Source organism: Hemiscyllium ocellatum, chromosome 47, assembly GCF_020745735.1.
Source record: "Hemiscyllium ocellatum isolate sHemOce1 chromosome 47, sHemOce1.pat.X.cur, whole genome shotgun sequence".
NCBI classification, from domain to species: domain Eukaryota; kingdom Metazoa; phylum Chordata; class Chondrichthyes; order Orectolobiformes; family Hemiscylliidae; genus Hemiscyllium; species Hemiscyllium ocellatum.
This window is the reverse complement of record NC_083447.1, coordinates 13,287,034-13,301,810: the sequence shown is the minus strand read 5'-3', so window position 1 is coordinate 13,301,810 and position 14,777 is coordinate 13,287,034. Positions and strand designations below refer to the sequence as shown.

Below are 14,777 nucleotides of genomic sequence, written 5' to 3'. Positions count from 1 at the left end.
GCTTTAAGAAATTCTTACCCAGTTCTTACCTGATATAGCTTCCGTAATAAGCGACTATATTTTGATGTGTACAGGATTTCACCATAATGATCTCTTGCTGGATAACTGAAAAGTCATCATCTATTGGGGGGGGGGGAGAAAAAAAAAGTAGTTATCTTATGATCCCAGCTAGCGGTGATTCTGATGTCAGTGAAACTTGGCAAAATGGAAATTTAGTTTTGCTGTTTGGTCAGTTACTGATCATATTTACGCAAAGCTGCCAATGATCTTTCAACAAAAAAAAACACAAGTTTATTACATTAAAGAAAATAAAATGAAACTATTATCTATATAATAATTTAGAAAGATCTTAACATAAACAGCACAGAGAAAAATTCAATCCTTTTCCCAGCAATATCTTTGCAGTCATTTAACCCCAGTGAAGTTTCACTCCTATTTTAACCCAGATTTCTTAATTCAGCTGCCTCCTTTCAACTCTGATGATCTGGATTTATCTCCAGTTCTAACAATGTGAAGCTTTCTACAAACCAAAAACTGCATTTCAGCTGAGATAACCTTTCTTCTTAACAGAAACCTGATTGGGGCATAAAAGTTTAACTTTGCAAACCTTTAATGAATTAACTCTCCAAGTGGTTTCTCTAGTCACATGTTTTCTTGAAAATGATGTTTGAAGTCACTGTTCAAAAATGAGCTGCTGGACTCTTTAAAAGTGCGAGTTACCACCACAGAAATAAAACCAAAAAAAACATTGAACTGCAATCCAGTTTCCCAACTGATCATATTATTATTATTATTATTCACTATTGTTGCAATTATGACAAAAACAGAACTTCATCCTGCAACAAATAGGAAAGGTTGTATTTTCTTTCAGTGCGATTTTAGATGGGCAGACCAATGGATATTAAGAATAGATTTTGTAGTCTCTTAGTGAGATGTAAATAATAATTATTTCAACCTTTCATCAAGAAAGACAATTTAGGATTGAAAGTTGGTTTTAAAACCCACCAAATTTTAATGATGCAAGGCCTATTCCTGGCCTTAAATGGGGTGTGAGGGGAACTTTTTTATCCAGTCCTTCGATTCATTCAGTATCTAAATCTTTCTCAAAGATAACGAGCAAATTAAGACTGGGTCAAACATCACACTTGGTCACAATCCAACCATAAGTTGTTAGAAAAATTCTTCTTTCCTCATTCCCATCCACATAACAGAGACCTGTTTTATCTTCACTGCCCCCTCAATCTGAGACCTGCTCAAAAGTCATCCTCAAAGTCCATTCAGCTCAGTTCTGCTTCTCTTTAAAATTCATTCTTGGGATGTGACTATCATGGGCAAGAGCAGAATTTACTGCCCTATCCTAATTGTGGTTGTGATCTGCCTTCCTGACCTGCTACAGTCCATGTGGGGTGAGTGCACATACAATGCTTTACCCGTTGCAATCTTGTACAACTGAATGGCTTGTTAGCTCATTTCAGAAGGCAGTTCAGGGTCAAACACAGTGGAGTGGATCTAGAATCTCTGACTGGATAGACCAAGTAAGGATGGCAGATTTCCTTCTCTGAAGGACAATAGAGAACCATTTTTTTTTGTGTCATTTGATAGTTTCATAGTCACATGTACTGAGACTAGACTTTCTATTCCAGATTTTATTAATTGAATTGTTCCCTGGGTCAATTGGCTTTGGTCCCTGGATTATTTGTCCAAAGACTAGTTCCTTACAAGTGGAGTTGCAGGATCAGGATAGTGAAGATGACGTTTGGTATGCTTGCGTTTATTGGTCAGTGCATTGAGTTTAGCAGTTGGGAGGTTCAGTCTCCCAGCTATCGGAAAGATGTTGTGAAACTTGAAATGGTTCAGAAAATATTGACAAGAATGTTGCCAGGGTTGGAGGGTTTGAGCTTTAGGGAGAGGCTTAATAGGCTAGAGCTATTTTCCCAGAGGGTCAGATGCTAAGGGATGACCATATAGAGGTTTATAAAATCACAAGGAGCATGGATAGGGTGAATAGCCAAAGTCTTTTCCCTGGACTGGGTGAGTTCAAAACTAGAGGGAATAGATTTAAGCTGAGGGGGGAAACATTTAAAAGGGACCTGAGGGGCAACGTTTTCACACAGAGGGTGGTGCATGTATGAGCTGCCAGAGGAAGTGGTGAATGCTGGTACAATAACAACATTTAGAAGGCATCTGGGTGGGTATATGAATAGGAAGGGTTTAAAGGAATATGGGCGAATGCTGATAAGTGGGACTACATTAATTTAGGATATCTGGTCAGCGTGCCCCCTGACCAGATACCAACTTGACCAAGCGCTGGACTGAAGGGTCCGTTTCCATGTTGTACATCTCTACAACTCTCTTTATAATATTGCAAATATGAGGTCAAAAATTTATCTCAGGGTCAAATACGACACCCTGATACAACTCCACAATTCAATTCCACCTGAGCAAGCACAAGACCCGATGATGTATAAAATGAAAGCACATTGAGTATCAGAGTGGCAGCCACTGGAAAACACAGAGTAGGCTTTGGAGCATTGCACTCCAATTTGGAATTCAATCTTTTTTTAAGTGTCTGCCCTCATCAACCATTGTATGGTGGTAAAGTTAGTGTAATAATGCAGGAGAACATAAACTAAAAACACAACAGAGCAGTATCATAAACACTTGCCTGAGAAACACATTGTCCCTCCTCGGTCTATCAAAACACTTTACAATTTTGAACATTCTCCTTAACATTCAGTATTCAAAAAAGAATAATCCCAACTCCTTCAATCATTCCAAATGGCTGACTTTTTTTTGTCTCGAATAGCATCCCATAAGTCAATTTTGTACCCCTGTCTAAGACTTTTCTAAAGAATAATGAACACAACTGTATTCAATGTCTCAACTTGCAAATTTTTCATATACTTTCTTAACCACCTTATAAATTTGAGCTACCATCTCCTAAGATGTCTGAGTGTGTACCTCCAGGTCCCAAGGTTTTTGTGGCTCCATCAAAATGTTGGTGTCTCACTTCAAACTTATCCTTATTTTAAAAAAAGTCTGCCCGTTTCACCACTCTGTCTAGATCTTCATTATTTACTGCATTGCCAAGTTCTGAATCATCTGTATCCTTTCACCCAAGTCCAGTTCTAGCAAAGCAATATCCTTAATGGTCATAATGGTCTTTGGGAATATCCATTGCTTACTTGCCTCCAGTCAGAAATGCAATGATTGGAATGAGGTTAGCCAAATGGACCTCATAGAAAATGAATTTCCTGATTGGGACTGATAACCTGGTACAGTCAGGGAGCCCTGGCTGGCAGCTATAAACAGCAATGTAAGACATCTTGTTTACTCCCTCAACTGGCTCTGAGGAAGCCAGACCACTACTATGCACAAGTAAATAAAGTGTGACTTAGTGACAGAATACCGGCCTCTGTGGAGTTATTTCAAGGAGGCAAGATATAATTTTATCCTTTGATTAAAAAAAAATCCAGTTTTAATTGTCATTTTATTTGACATTTGTGAAAGAGGGAAAAAGCCAAGGATAGTGGTTGTTGGTAGTCAGTGCAATTAACAAATACCTTCTGGATTGAACACTATTGCATTATATGGTCAGCATCCGAATAACCAGTCCCTTATGAAACATGGGAATATTAAAGTAAGATATACAGCCTCTTGAGACTGTCCTGAAATTCAAAAAATTTGTTCATCCTTAATTCAACTCCGCATTTTTTTTATCATTTGACTTCCTTAGTATACAAACGTTTATTGATTTCAGCCTTGAATATATTCAGCAACTGAGTAATCAATGCTCCACATGCTAGCCACTCTTCAGATAAAGAAGATTTTTTTCCTGAATTCCTTATTGGTTTCTTTTTCAAATTCACCCCTAGGATGTGGGCGTTGCTGGCTCAGCTAGCATTTATTGCTCATTCCCAGGTGCTCTTGAGAAGGTGGTGGTGAGCTGTTTTCTTGAATCGCTGCATTTAACAAACACACAATGCTGTTAGAACGAGTTTCAGGATCTTGACCCAGTGATCCTGAGGGAACAGCAAAATAATTCCAGTCAGGATGATGTGGGGCTTGCAGTGAAACTTATTGGTGGTGCAGTTTGATTTCTTATTGACCATCTTCTTTTTATGTCCACTCATTCTAACCTCTAATTCTACCCTAGCAAATAATTTCTTAAATGTTGCAAGTGTACCTGCCTCCACCACCCTTTCATCCTCCATTTTTCTAGATAAGAGTCATCAGCCTTTCCAGATAGTCATAATCTAAGTTCTAGTATCATTTATGTAAATCCTTTTCACACCTTGTCCTGTTACCCTTCATTGATTGTGTAATATGGAAATAAGAACTATTCGCAACACTACAAATGCTTGGAGGCATAGGTCCAGAACCTCCACTCAGCACCAAATGCTGAGACATTCTCTCCTTCTAGTATTGTAATGGTCTCACTGATACCTCCTTCAATTCCATATAATGTGAGAGATTGACATATCACACTACAGTATGGCAACATGCACATTTCCCTGAATGAGGATTACTGGATATAAAGGTATGTTGCCTGGTGTGTGACTGCACCAATTAGCATAGCAAGGCAAGGCATGGATGGTGCATGCACGCAGGTAGGCACTAAACGAGCGAGCGCTAAGAGAGCAAGCGAGTAGCTCTAAGAGACAGCCTCAATCATAGAACAATACAGCACAGAACAGGCCCTTCGGCCCTCGATGGTGCAATCCGTGAGCTGTGTCCCTGTATGTAGATGTCCCTGCTGCAGCTTTCCAATGCTAGTTTCTGCTGCACTCTGCAATGCACATGTGTGCTTCCTGAGTGGCCTCCAAGTGTATTGGAGAGGTGCCATGAGGAGTTAGTAAAAGCTGGATGCCAATGACTGTGTAGAAGGGGTGCCCTTGAATGTGCCCAGAGAAGATGCTTTGTCCTCAGCAAAATGCAGGTCCATTAAAGTAACCAGTGAGCTGAAGTCCAATTTTTTGTTTCCATATTACGATTACTCAACATTCAACTTATTTGGCGCAATTAGTAAGGTAGGAAGCCGAATTTTAATGAGATAAGTTGGACCATTAGCATACGTTTAACAAGCAATGATCCCCCTAAATTGGCAATTCAACTGCCAAACAAGAAACTTACTGTGTCATTTGTCACAATCATAAAAGATGACGTGAGATGCACCTGATATCAAGATTATCCTCGCTAAATATTCAACTGGAGAGATCCAAAGAGGATCAAGAGTAATGCTTACAAGTTTTAACTGGCCGCTGGATATTGGGTGATTCATTTCGCAGATTATATAATGTACATCAATTCACTGAATTCTTTTAATTGTGATCCGGACATACATCTGGTTAGAATGGAGATTACCCTTGGTTAGACCACAGATTAAATTCTATATGCAGTTCTGGTCATCATGCCATTGCAAAGATTTGATTGCATCAGAGAGGGTGCAGAGGCTATTCACCAGGATGTTGCTTGGGATGAAAAGACTCAGTTATGAGGATAGTCTGAATAGACTGGGTTTGTTTTCTATGGAACAGAGGAGGATGAGGGGGGATCCAATTGAGGTATACAAGATTGTGAGAGGCACAGACATATTAGATTATGAGAATGTTTTTCACATGGCAGACATGAAAAATGTGTTGCTGGAAAAACGCAGGTCAGGCAGCATCCAAGGACACATTTTTCAGCTCTGATCTCCAGCATCTGCAGTCCTCACTTTCTCCTCATGGCAGACATGTCTAAGACCAGAGGGAATAAATTTAAAATGAGGAGGAAGTGGTTTTGAGGAGATCTGAGAAAAATATTTTTCACACAGAAGATGGTAGAAATATGGAAGGTGCTGCCTGAGAGGATGGTGGATGCAGGTACTCTTGCATCTGAATGACCATTTAAAATGCCAGAGCACACTAGGCTTTGGACCAAGTGCAGGTAAATGAAATTATTGTAGTTTGGTGCTTGATGGTCAGCATAGACATGGTAGGCCGAAAGGTCAGTTTCTATGTTGTATGTCTATGTTTCCATGATCTTTATAAAAAAAAGGAAACCTCCAAGATAAATCAGAGTCCAGATAATTTCCTGGACCAGCTTCAATCATCCCATAGGTTAGCAATCGGTCTAGGTTTCGATCTGGTTTTGTTTTGCATCTCTGTTGTTGTAGTTCTGTTCACTGAGCTGGGAATTTTTGTTGCAGACGTTTCGTCCCCTGTCTAGGTGACATCCTCAGTGCTTGGGATCCTCCTGTGAAGCGCTTCTGTGATGTTTCCTCCGGCATTTATCGTGATTTGTATCTTCTGCTTCCAGTTGTCAGTTCCACCTGTCCGCTGCAGTGGCCGGTTTATTGGGTCCAGGTCGATGTGCTTATTGATTGAATCTGTAGATGAGTGCCATGCCTCGAGGAATTCCCTGGCTGTTCCCTGTTTGGCTTGTCCCATAATAGTAGTGTTGTCCCAGTCGAACTCATGTTGCTTGTCATCTGAGTGTGTGGCTATTAAGGATAGCTGATCATGTCATTTCGTGGCTAGTTGGTGTTCATGGATACGGATCGTTAGCTGTCTTCCTGTTTGTCCTATGCAGTGTTTTGTGCAGTCCTTGCATGGGATTTTGTACACTACATTAGTTTTGCTCATGCTGGGTATCGGATCCTTCGTTCTGATGAGTTGTTGTCTGAGAGTGGCTGTTGGTTTGTGTGCTGTTATGAGTCCTAGAGGTCGCAGTAGTCTGGCTGTCAGTTCAGAAATGTTTTTGATGTATGGTAGTGTGGCTAGTCCTTTGGGTTGTGGCATGTCCTCGTTCCGTTGTCTCTGCGCAGCTTAGAGTGGCTGAGTGTCTTTGTATTCTAACAGCTATGACATCACATTGTACAGGACCTGGCTAAACGGCATGATGGGTATTTTCTGGCCTGAAATGTTTTGAACACACTTAATGCCACCAGGATATTACTGGAGTCTCAGGGTTAATAGTCCAGTGATAATTCTATTAAAGCTAACAATTTATACTTTAATTGATTGAAGCAACTGAAGAAACATTGCCTCCAGTGTCAGGGAAACCTGGAACAGAGAAACTTAAAAGGAAGCAATGCCTGTCAGCAGAAAAGCCACCACCCAAGGATTATATCGCAGACTGAGGATTTGTTTACCCTTTTAGAAATACACAAGAATGGGTTTAAAAATCCCTGCAGCCCTAGTTGCAGTGTGTTCATGAGGTGGTGTGATTGACTGCCATGAAGGGTACAGTTTGAGAATTGCCATTAGACACCTCCGAGCCACAGGTAAAGAAAGGCCTTTTCTCGCTCTGAGTACTCGAAGCCAGGCCAGACACGAAAGTCACCTGTAAAAAGGTAACAGGACAAAAGCCTATCAACTAATTAGAATGCCAAGACTCTTGAAATTGCTCTCCGACATTATCCAACATGATGGCCACAACATTCCCACATCTATTCTTTATGGCCAGAGTTAATGTGTACATCTTTTTTTTAAACTACAATAATTTTGTTCAGTTCACGTTTCTAATCTGTTCATGTCTATGGTATTTTGTTATTTTTTCTTGTGTTTAGCAGGCTAATAAACACCGAAAGCCAAGTTAATTTGGTTCCTTTTAAAAATATAAGCACATTTGGGTTATGGAAAATATGACTTGGAGGTGCCAGTGTTGGACTGGAGTGTACAAAGTTAAAAATCACACAACACCAGGTTATTGGTTTATTTGGAAGCACTAGCTTTTGGAGCGCTGCTCCTTCCTTATGGAGAAGGAATTCTCAAATTAACTTTGTTGTGAACAACAAAAGAAAGGCTTGAATTAAGAAAAAGAGCCAGTTCATCCCTGTTCATCGAGGAATATAACCATTTGGGAATATCCATCCAGGATCATTGAGAAATTGGGTGACTGATCATAACACAAGCATTGCATAGACATCACACCTGAGATGTCACACTCCAGACATCACATTTGAGATGTCACACAGGTTAGATTAGATTAGATTCCCTACAGTACGGAAACAGGCCCTTCAGCTCAATAAGTCCACACAGACCCCCTGGAGACTAACCCACCCAGACCCATTCTCCACATTACCCCTAACTAATGCACTTAACACTATGGGCAATTTAGCATGGCCAGTTCACCTGACCTGCACATTTTTGGACTGTGGGAGGAAATCGGAGCACCTGGAGGAAACCCATTTAGACACAGAGAATGTGCAAACTCCACAAAGACAGTTACCCGAGGCTGAAATAGAACCTGGGTCCCTGGCACTGTGAGGCAGCAGTGCTAACCACTGAGCCACTGTACCACACCAATAGGTGAAACACAATAATAAAGAAAACCAGGCATTTTATCTTGAAGTTATTGCTTCTTGGAAATCTAAAATTTACAAGCTGTTTATTGACCATCGAATGACTCCCATGATGCATAAACAACTACAATGACCTGGATTAATACGTTAATAAAAATTAATATGTTAAATGAAGGAAAGAAAACAAATTAGCACCTTTTCCTCACAGCCATGCACCAGACTCCAGTCTACTCATGAACAATCATTATTGTTTAATATTTTTAAACCTCATGCTGAAGCTAATAATTGATACCTTAATTGGTTGGAAACTTTGAAGTTGATTAACAAAGTGAAGTGAGTGAGATACAGTGAATGTGCAGAAAAAGCTTCTGATTCTGCACTCATGCTGTGTACCTGACTCATCTCATCCTTTCCCCCTCCAAACTCCTTGCTCTCTGACCTACATTATTTCTCATGTACAAAGAAGATTTTCTTATTTCTTCCATTTCTTCTACTGAACCTGAGGGAGCTGACAACTTGTGCAAAAGGAATTCCTCCACCTGACTGTCAACATCCTGCTGCATCCCTGGAGAAGCAGTAACGGCAGCCTGCTGCACTTGCAAAGCTTCAGGCTGGGCTGCAGCCCACCACAGGCCTCTGCCCACATGCGGCGGATGCACACAGAGAAAGTAGGCCTTTAAGCTGCCATAGCAACCAGGAAGCAGCCGGACCACATGAAAGCAGTACTGTTTCTCACATGCAAAACTCATTAGCATTGCCTTCTTGTACAGCAAATTTTATCTCAATGGGTGGAGACCTCAGCCATTCTCTGCCGATCAAACTGTGAATACGGGCCCCCAAATTTTCCCCTCTTGCAAAAAGATTTTCCTGTGCATTTAACCTCGGACACTGGATTAAACACTGACCTTCCACCTCTGAGATCTTGAATCCTGGAACTTACAATATAAAAAGAAGCCATTTGGTCAATTAAACCTTTGCCACTTGTGAGATGGATATATTTTAATTACACTTCCCTGTTTTAAGCCAGTCTAGCTCAGCTGTTGGACATGGCTTACCAGTGCCTAGAATTGTACACAGTACACTGGTTGGATTTATACGAGCACCTCTGATAAATGTGCTCTCATCCTTTTACTGTACCATCTCAGAATCCAATGAACGGCTCTGGCAGCACTGTTTATTTCAGTGCTGATCTTCTCAGATCCTTCCCCTTTTTCATGTTGTGTGGTCCAGCCAAAGCCACTTGGAAATGATCAGGTTTAGAATGTTCGGATTCAGGGGAGGTGGTGGCATAGTGAGCTAGTGATAATTTCACTGGACCAGTAATCCAGAGACCCAGGTTATAATGATGTAGGAGCATGGGTTTGAATTCTACCATGGTAGATGTTGAAATTTGAATTCTCTGTTAAATCTGGAATTAAGATTAGATTATATCAGATTCCATACAGTGTGGAAACAGGCCCTTTGGCCCAACCAGTCCACTCCGACCCTCCGAAGAATAACCCATCCAGACCCATTTCCCTCTGACTAATGCACCTAACATTATGGGCAATTTAGCATGGTCAATTCACTTGACCTGCACATCTTTGGATTGTGGGAGGAAACCGGAGCACCCAGAGGAAACTCTCACAAACACTGGGAGAATGTGCAAACTCCACACAGACGGTTGCCAGAGGCTGGAAATGGACCTGGGAATCTGGTGCTATGAGGCAGCATTGCTAACCACTGAGCCACTGTTCCACCACAAAAGCTAGTTTATTTGTGATCATGTAATAATTCTTGTAAAAACAGTTTACTAATACCCTTCAGTGAAGAAAATCTGCTGTCCTTACTTGGTCTGGTGTACACATGACTCTAGCTCTAACGCAATATGGTTGACTCCTAATACCCTCCAAAATGGTCGACAGAGACCAGCAATTCAAGGAAAACTAGGCCTTGTCAGAAATATCCCATCCCACACAAGAATTTAAAAAACAAGTTAGTGAAGGATCTCACCGTGATCGGGGTACTTAGATGTCGCCAGACGATTACAGGGAGTGTGGGGAATGCTCCATTTGCAATTTCTATTTTTCAGCATTCTGCAATAGTTTTGATTTTATTTTGATATATCGTAACAGGAAGAGTAGGAGAAGGAGTAGATCACTCTGCTCCTCAACCCTGCTGCATCAATCAGTAAGATCATAGTTGGTCTGATTCTGCCTGCTGCCTTGTAGACAATTTCAAATGATATATTTTTTGCTATAACAAGTTTTTCAGTGGCTCCGACCCATGAGGTAGAAGTTACAGTGCTGAACCCACACTTCGGGTAATTCAAAGCTCCTTTAAAATTCAATGGATGGGTGTCAGCATCTTTTTCCATTCCACCCCGCTTGCCCCCACCTACATATGGGAATTCTGGAAGACCATAAAACAGACTTAAGTTAGAGGGAAAAATATTGGTCAGGCTTGTTATAGGTGTGAAAGTATTATTTACATCGCGCCCTGTCAGAATGTTAATCATAATATTCTTATTGGGAGAATAGCATGAAGATACAGAAACAAGAAACTCAATAGACTGTCAGATTAGTAGTCAGGCCACAAATCTTTCATATTCCTTACACAGTCCCTCCACAGTCTTTCATTTTTATATTCATCTCACATCTGCTCCCGTTTTTTTTCGGAATGATAGGTGTGAAGTTCTGTTCTCAAGTTTTGTGAAAGAGCATGAACTCCTTCAAAACATAACTGAATTGCTGTGTGTACAACAACAACAATTGCATTTAGACAGCAGCAAATGCAGAGGTGTAGGGATCGAAATGAGCTGGATCTAAATGAACCATATTTCTGACTTGGAACAATATTGCCACTCCTTCACTATCCCTAGTTCAAAATCCTGAAACTCCCCTCCTCACAATGTGTATTAATGCATCTTCAAGAAAGCAGTCCACCACCACCTTCTCAAAGGCAATTAGGGATGAACAAACATTGAGCTTGCCAGCAACACTCACATGCCATGAATGAACTTTTTAAAAAAAAGAGTGATCTACTCCTTCTCCTACTCTTCCTGTTACGATATATCAAAATAAAATCAAAACTATCGCAGGGTGCTGACATATCGAAATTGCAAACGGAGGGAAGGATCAGAATGAATTGGCCCAGAAAGATTTATGCTTTTATGGGAATTCCCAATTAGATGTCCATCAGCGACTGATATCACTGGAAGACTCCTGGAGTTATCCTGTTTATGCTTCAGTCTTGCTGAGGAAAGCGCAATCTTCTTATTCAACAGACATTTATATTTTTATGAAGAAATTTGCTTTGTTCCAATAATCTTTAGATGTGGATTATGGTGATTCATTTATCACCTTCTCAAGAGTAATCAAGATGGGCAATGAATGCTGATCCAGCCAGTGATGTCCTTACCCCCTGAACAAATGTATAAAAAAACTTCTTAGTCTGTCAGATCATCTCAAAATCTATGGATTATGATCAGAAATGACAGTAAGTTCCCCTCCCCTCAAGAGTCCTGAGGCAAACTGACAAGGAGCAGAATCAATAATTTCATATTTGTTGAAGCCAGTTTTCTCATCTGAGACTTGCAATCACTTACATTATTAACATGAAATACAAGAATCCTTTGGTGGTTTTTTTGCTGAATTCTGGTGCCCTGTTTACCGCTAATCTTATCTCATTGTTAAACAGCACCGGGGGGTAAGATTTCCTGGAAGTGATTTCTTCTTTTCAGTGCACCATCACATGCAAATTGATTAAAGCTTTGAAACAGGGCTCACAAGAAACCACTTCAAAACACAGCCAAATAATTACTCTCAAGAATATTCACACTGGAGACATTGCTTTGAGTCAGATCATGGGAACTGAGGGTCAGTGGCATGAAGAGTCAGTGGACATGAGAGACAGATACACAGTGACTATGATGTGCCAAAATATTTTAAAAGTTTCGCACAGGCTTGGTGGGGGGGGAAGAGAGCGAGAGAGAGAGAGAGAGAGAGCGAGAGAGAGAGAGAAACAGGTACATAGACGAGAAAGACATACAAAGTCAGAGAGAGAGAAAAAGAAAACTAGACATTGAGACACACAGAGCTACACATTAAGATGGACACACATAAAGAGCAATATATAGAAAAATACAGACAGAAACAAAGGTTTTGACAGTAGGAGAGATACATACACATACAGACATGTCTCTCTCTCACACACACAAACAATGGCAAAAGTATCACTGAGGTAATAAGACATAAAAAGACAGTGACAGCAACAGAAACATAATGGAAAACACAGAATGAGTGAGATACAGATAGAAGTGCCAACAGAGACAGAGAGAGACAGAACTGCAACTTGCAGTTATACTGCACCCTTAATGGAGTGAAATATTAATGAGATGGACAGAGACATACACAGAGCAGGAATCATAGCTACAGAGAAAGAGTAATAGCTGAACAGAATGAGAAGACAGTTGGAAATAGAGAGAGAGAGAAAGAGACAGAGAGACAGAGAGAGAGACAGAGAGATGAAGATAAAGATAGCCACAGTGTTCTAGATATAAATCATAAAAACAGACAAAAATGATGTAAACTGGCTCTAAACTGCCTGGACAACAACAAATCTCATTTAAGTAGACTCCAAGCCAATTGTTAGTTTGTGCAGAATTGGACCGGGGTAAGGATTTGCTGCAATACATTTCAATCACCCAGGATTCGAAAACGAGAGACCTAACCAGGTATGCATTTTTCCTGATTACTGTCCACTGACCATAACTGGATGTGGAATTCAGCTAAGGAAAAGTTTAGGTTGAACTGTGATGCCCCATGTGGTAAAACAGCCCCTTGATTCTATACTGTCTTCAGTTAATAACTAAGAATCCCAACTTGGGTCGGAGAATTGAAATGTGACTGGTGCGTGTGAAACTTATATCGTAGTGAAAGTAACAGACTCAACTGAGAATTTGAAAACAATCCAAATATTAAAAAGCACTCAGCTCTAATTCTAAAAGAATAATCAATAAAAAAATCTTTTAAAATATCAGTGACATAGAAGGACATTGAGTCTGTGACATCTGTTTATCTCAGAAGTTAGCCTGATTGTACCTCAAACACAGATTAATCTTATCCTACACACTCTGCCATTGTAACCCACACACTCTGTATTGTGTCCACAGTCATTGAAACCCACACAATGTTACCATACCCTACACACAATGTTGTTATGTCATATGTACAGTGGTACTGGATCCCATGCACAGTGCCATTGTAAACCATGGTAACCAATGCAGAGTGCTACTGTAATCCATGCAGTTCTAATGTTTTCCATACTCTGCACCACTGTAACCCATACCCAATGTTATTATATCCCACACAATGTGCCTCTATACCGTATCCTCAGGTGTTCCTCAGGATAGTATTCTGGGCCCAACTATCCTCAACTGCTTCATCATTCACCTTCCCTCCATCATAAGTGGGATGTTCATTGATAATTGCACAACATTCAGCACCACTTGCGACTCTTTAGATACCGAAGCAGTCCATATTCAAATGCAACAAGGTCTGGTCAATATCCAGGCTTGGGCTGACAAATTGCGAGTAGCATTCGGGCCACACAAATGCCAGGCTATGACCATTAGCAATAAGAGACAATCTAATCACCGCCCCTTGACATTTAATGATCTTACAATCACTGAATCCCCACTCTCAATATCCTCATGGTAACCATCAACCAGAAACTCACTAGACTCACCAAATAAACATAATGGCTACAAAAGCAGGTCAGAGGCTTGGAATATTGCAGCAAGTAACTCACCGCCGAAATCCCCAAAGCCTGTCCATCATCTACAAGTCATGAGTGTGATGGAATACTCCCTAACTGCCTGGATGGGTGCAGCTCCAACAACACTGAAAAAGCTTGACACCATCCAGGACAAAGCAGCCTATTCAACTGGCACCACATCTACAAGCATCCACTCAGTCCACCACCGACACTCAGTAGCAGCAGTGTGTACTATCTAAACAGGCACTACAGGAATTCATCCAAGATCCTCAGATAGCACTTTCCAAATCCACAACCACTTCCATCCAGAAGGACAAGGGCAGCAGGTACACTGGAACCCCACCACCTGCCAGTTCGCCGCCCCCACCCCTCCAAACCACTCACCATCCTGACTTGGAAAAGTATCACCGTTCCATCACAATGGCTGGGTCAAAATCCTGGATTTCCTTCCCTAATGGCATTATGGGTCAACCCACAGCAGTTCAAGGAGCCAGCTCACCACCACCTTCTCAAGGGCAACTAGGCATGGGCATTAAATGCTGACCACACCACCTACCAGTTCGCCGCCCCCACCTCCCCAAACCATTCACCATCCTGACTTGGAAAAGTATCACCGTTCCTTCACGGTGGCTGGGTCAAAATCCTGGATTTCCTTCCCTAATGGCATTATGGGTCAACCCACAGCAGTTCAAGGAGCCAGCTCACCACCACCTTCTCAAGGGCAACTAGGGAT

At 41.1% G+C, this 14,777-nt stretch overlaps 1 protein-coding gene across 4 annotated transcripts in view; it reads right to left on the bottom strand.

The window, feature by feature from the left end:
* The window catches only part of LOC132836552 (mitogen-activated protein kinase kinase kinase kinase 5-like), a 122,272-nt gene that overhangs the window by 74,131 nt on the left and 33,364 nt on the right, over positions 1 to 14,777 (bottom strand). For all 4 annotated transcript variants that reach the window (XM_060855893.1, XM_060855894.1, XM_060855896.1 and 1 more), the window contains exon 3: positions 30 to 120. In XM_060855893.1, coding sequence (XP_060711876.1) covers positions 30 to 120 — 91 coding nt within the window. The remainder of the gene's footprint in view (positions 1 to 29; positions 121 to 14,777) is intronic.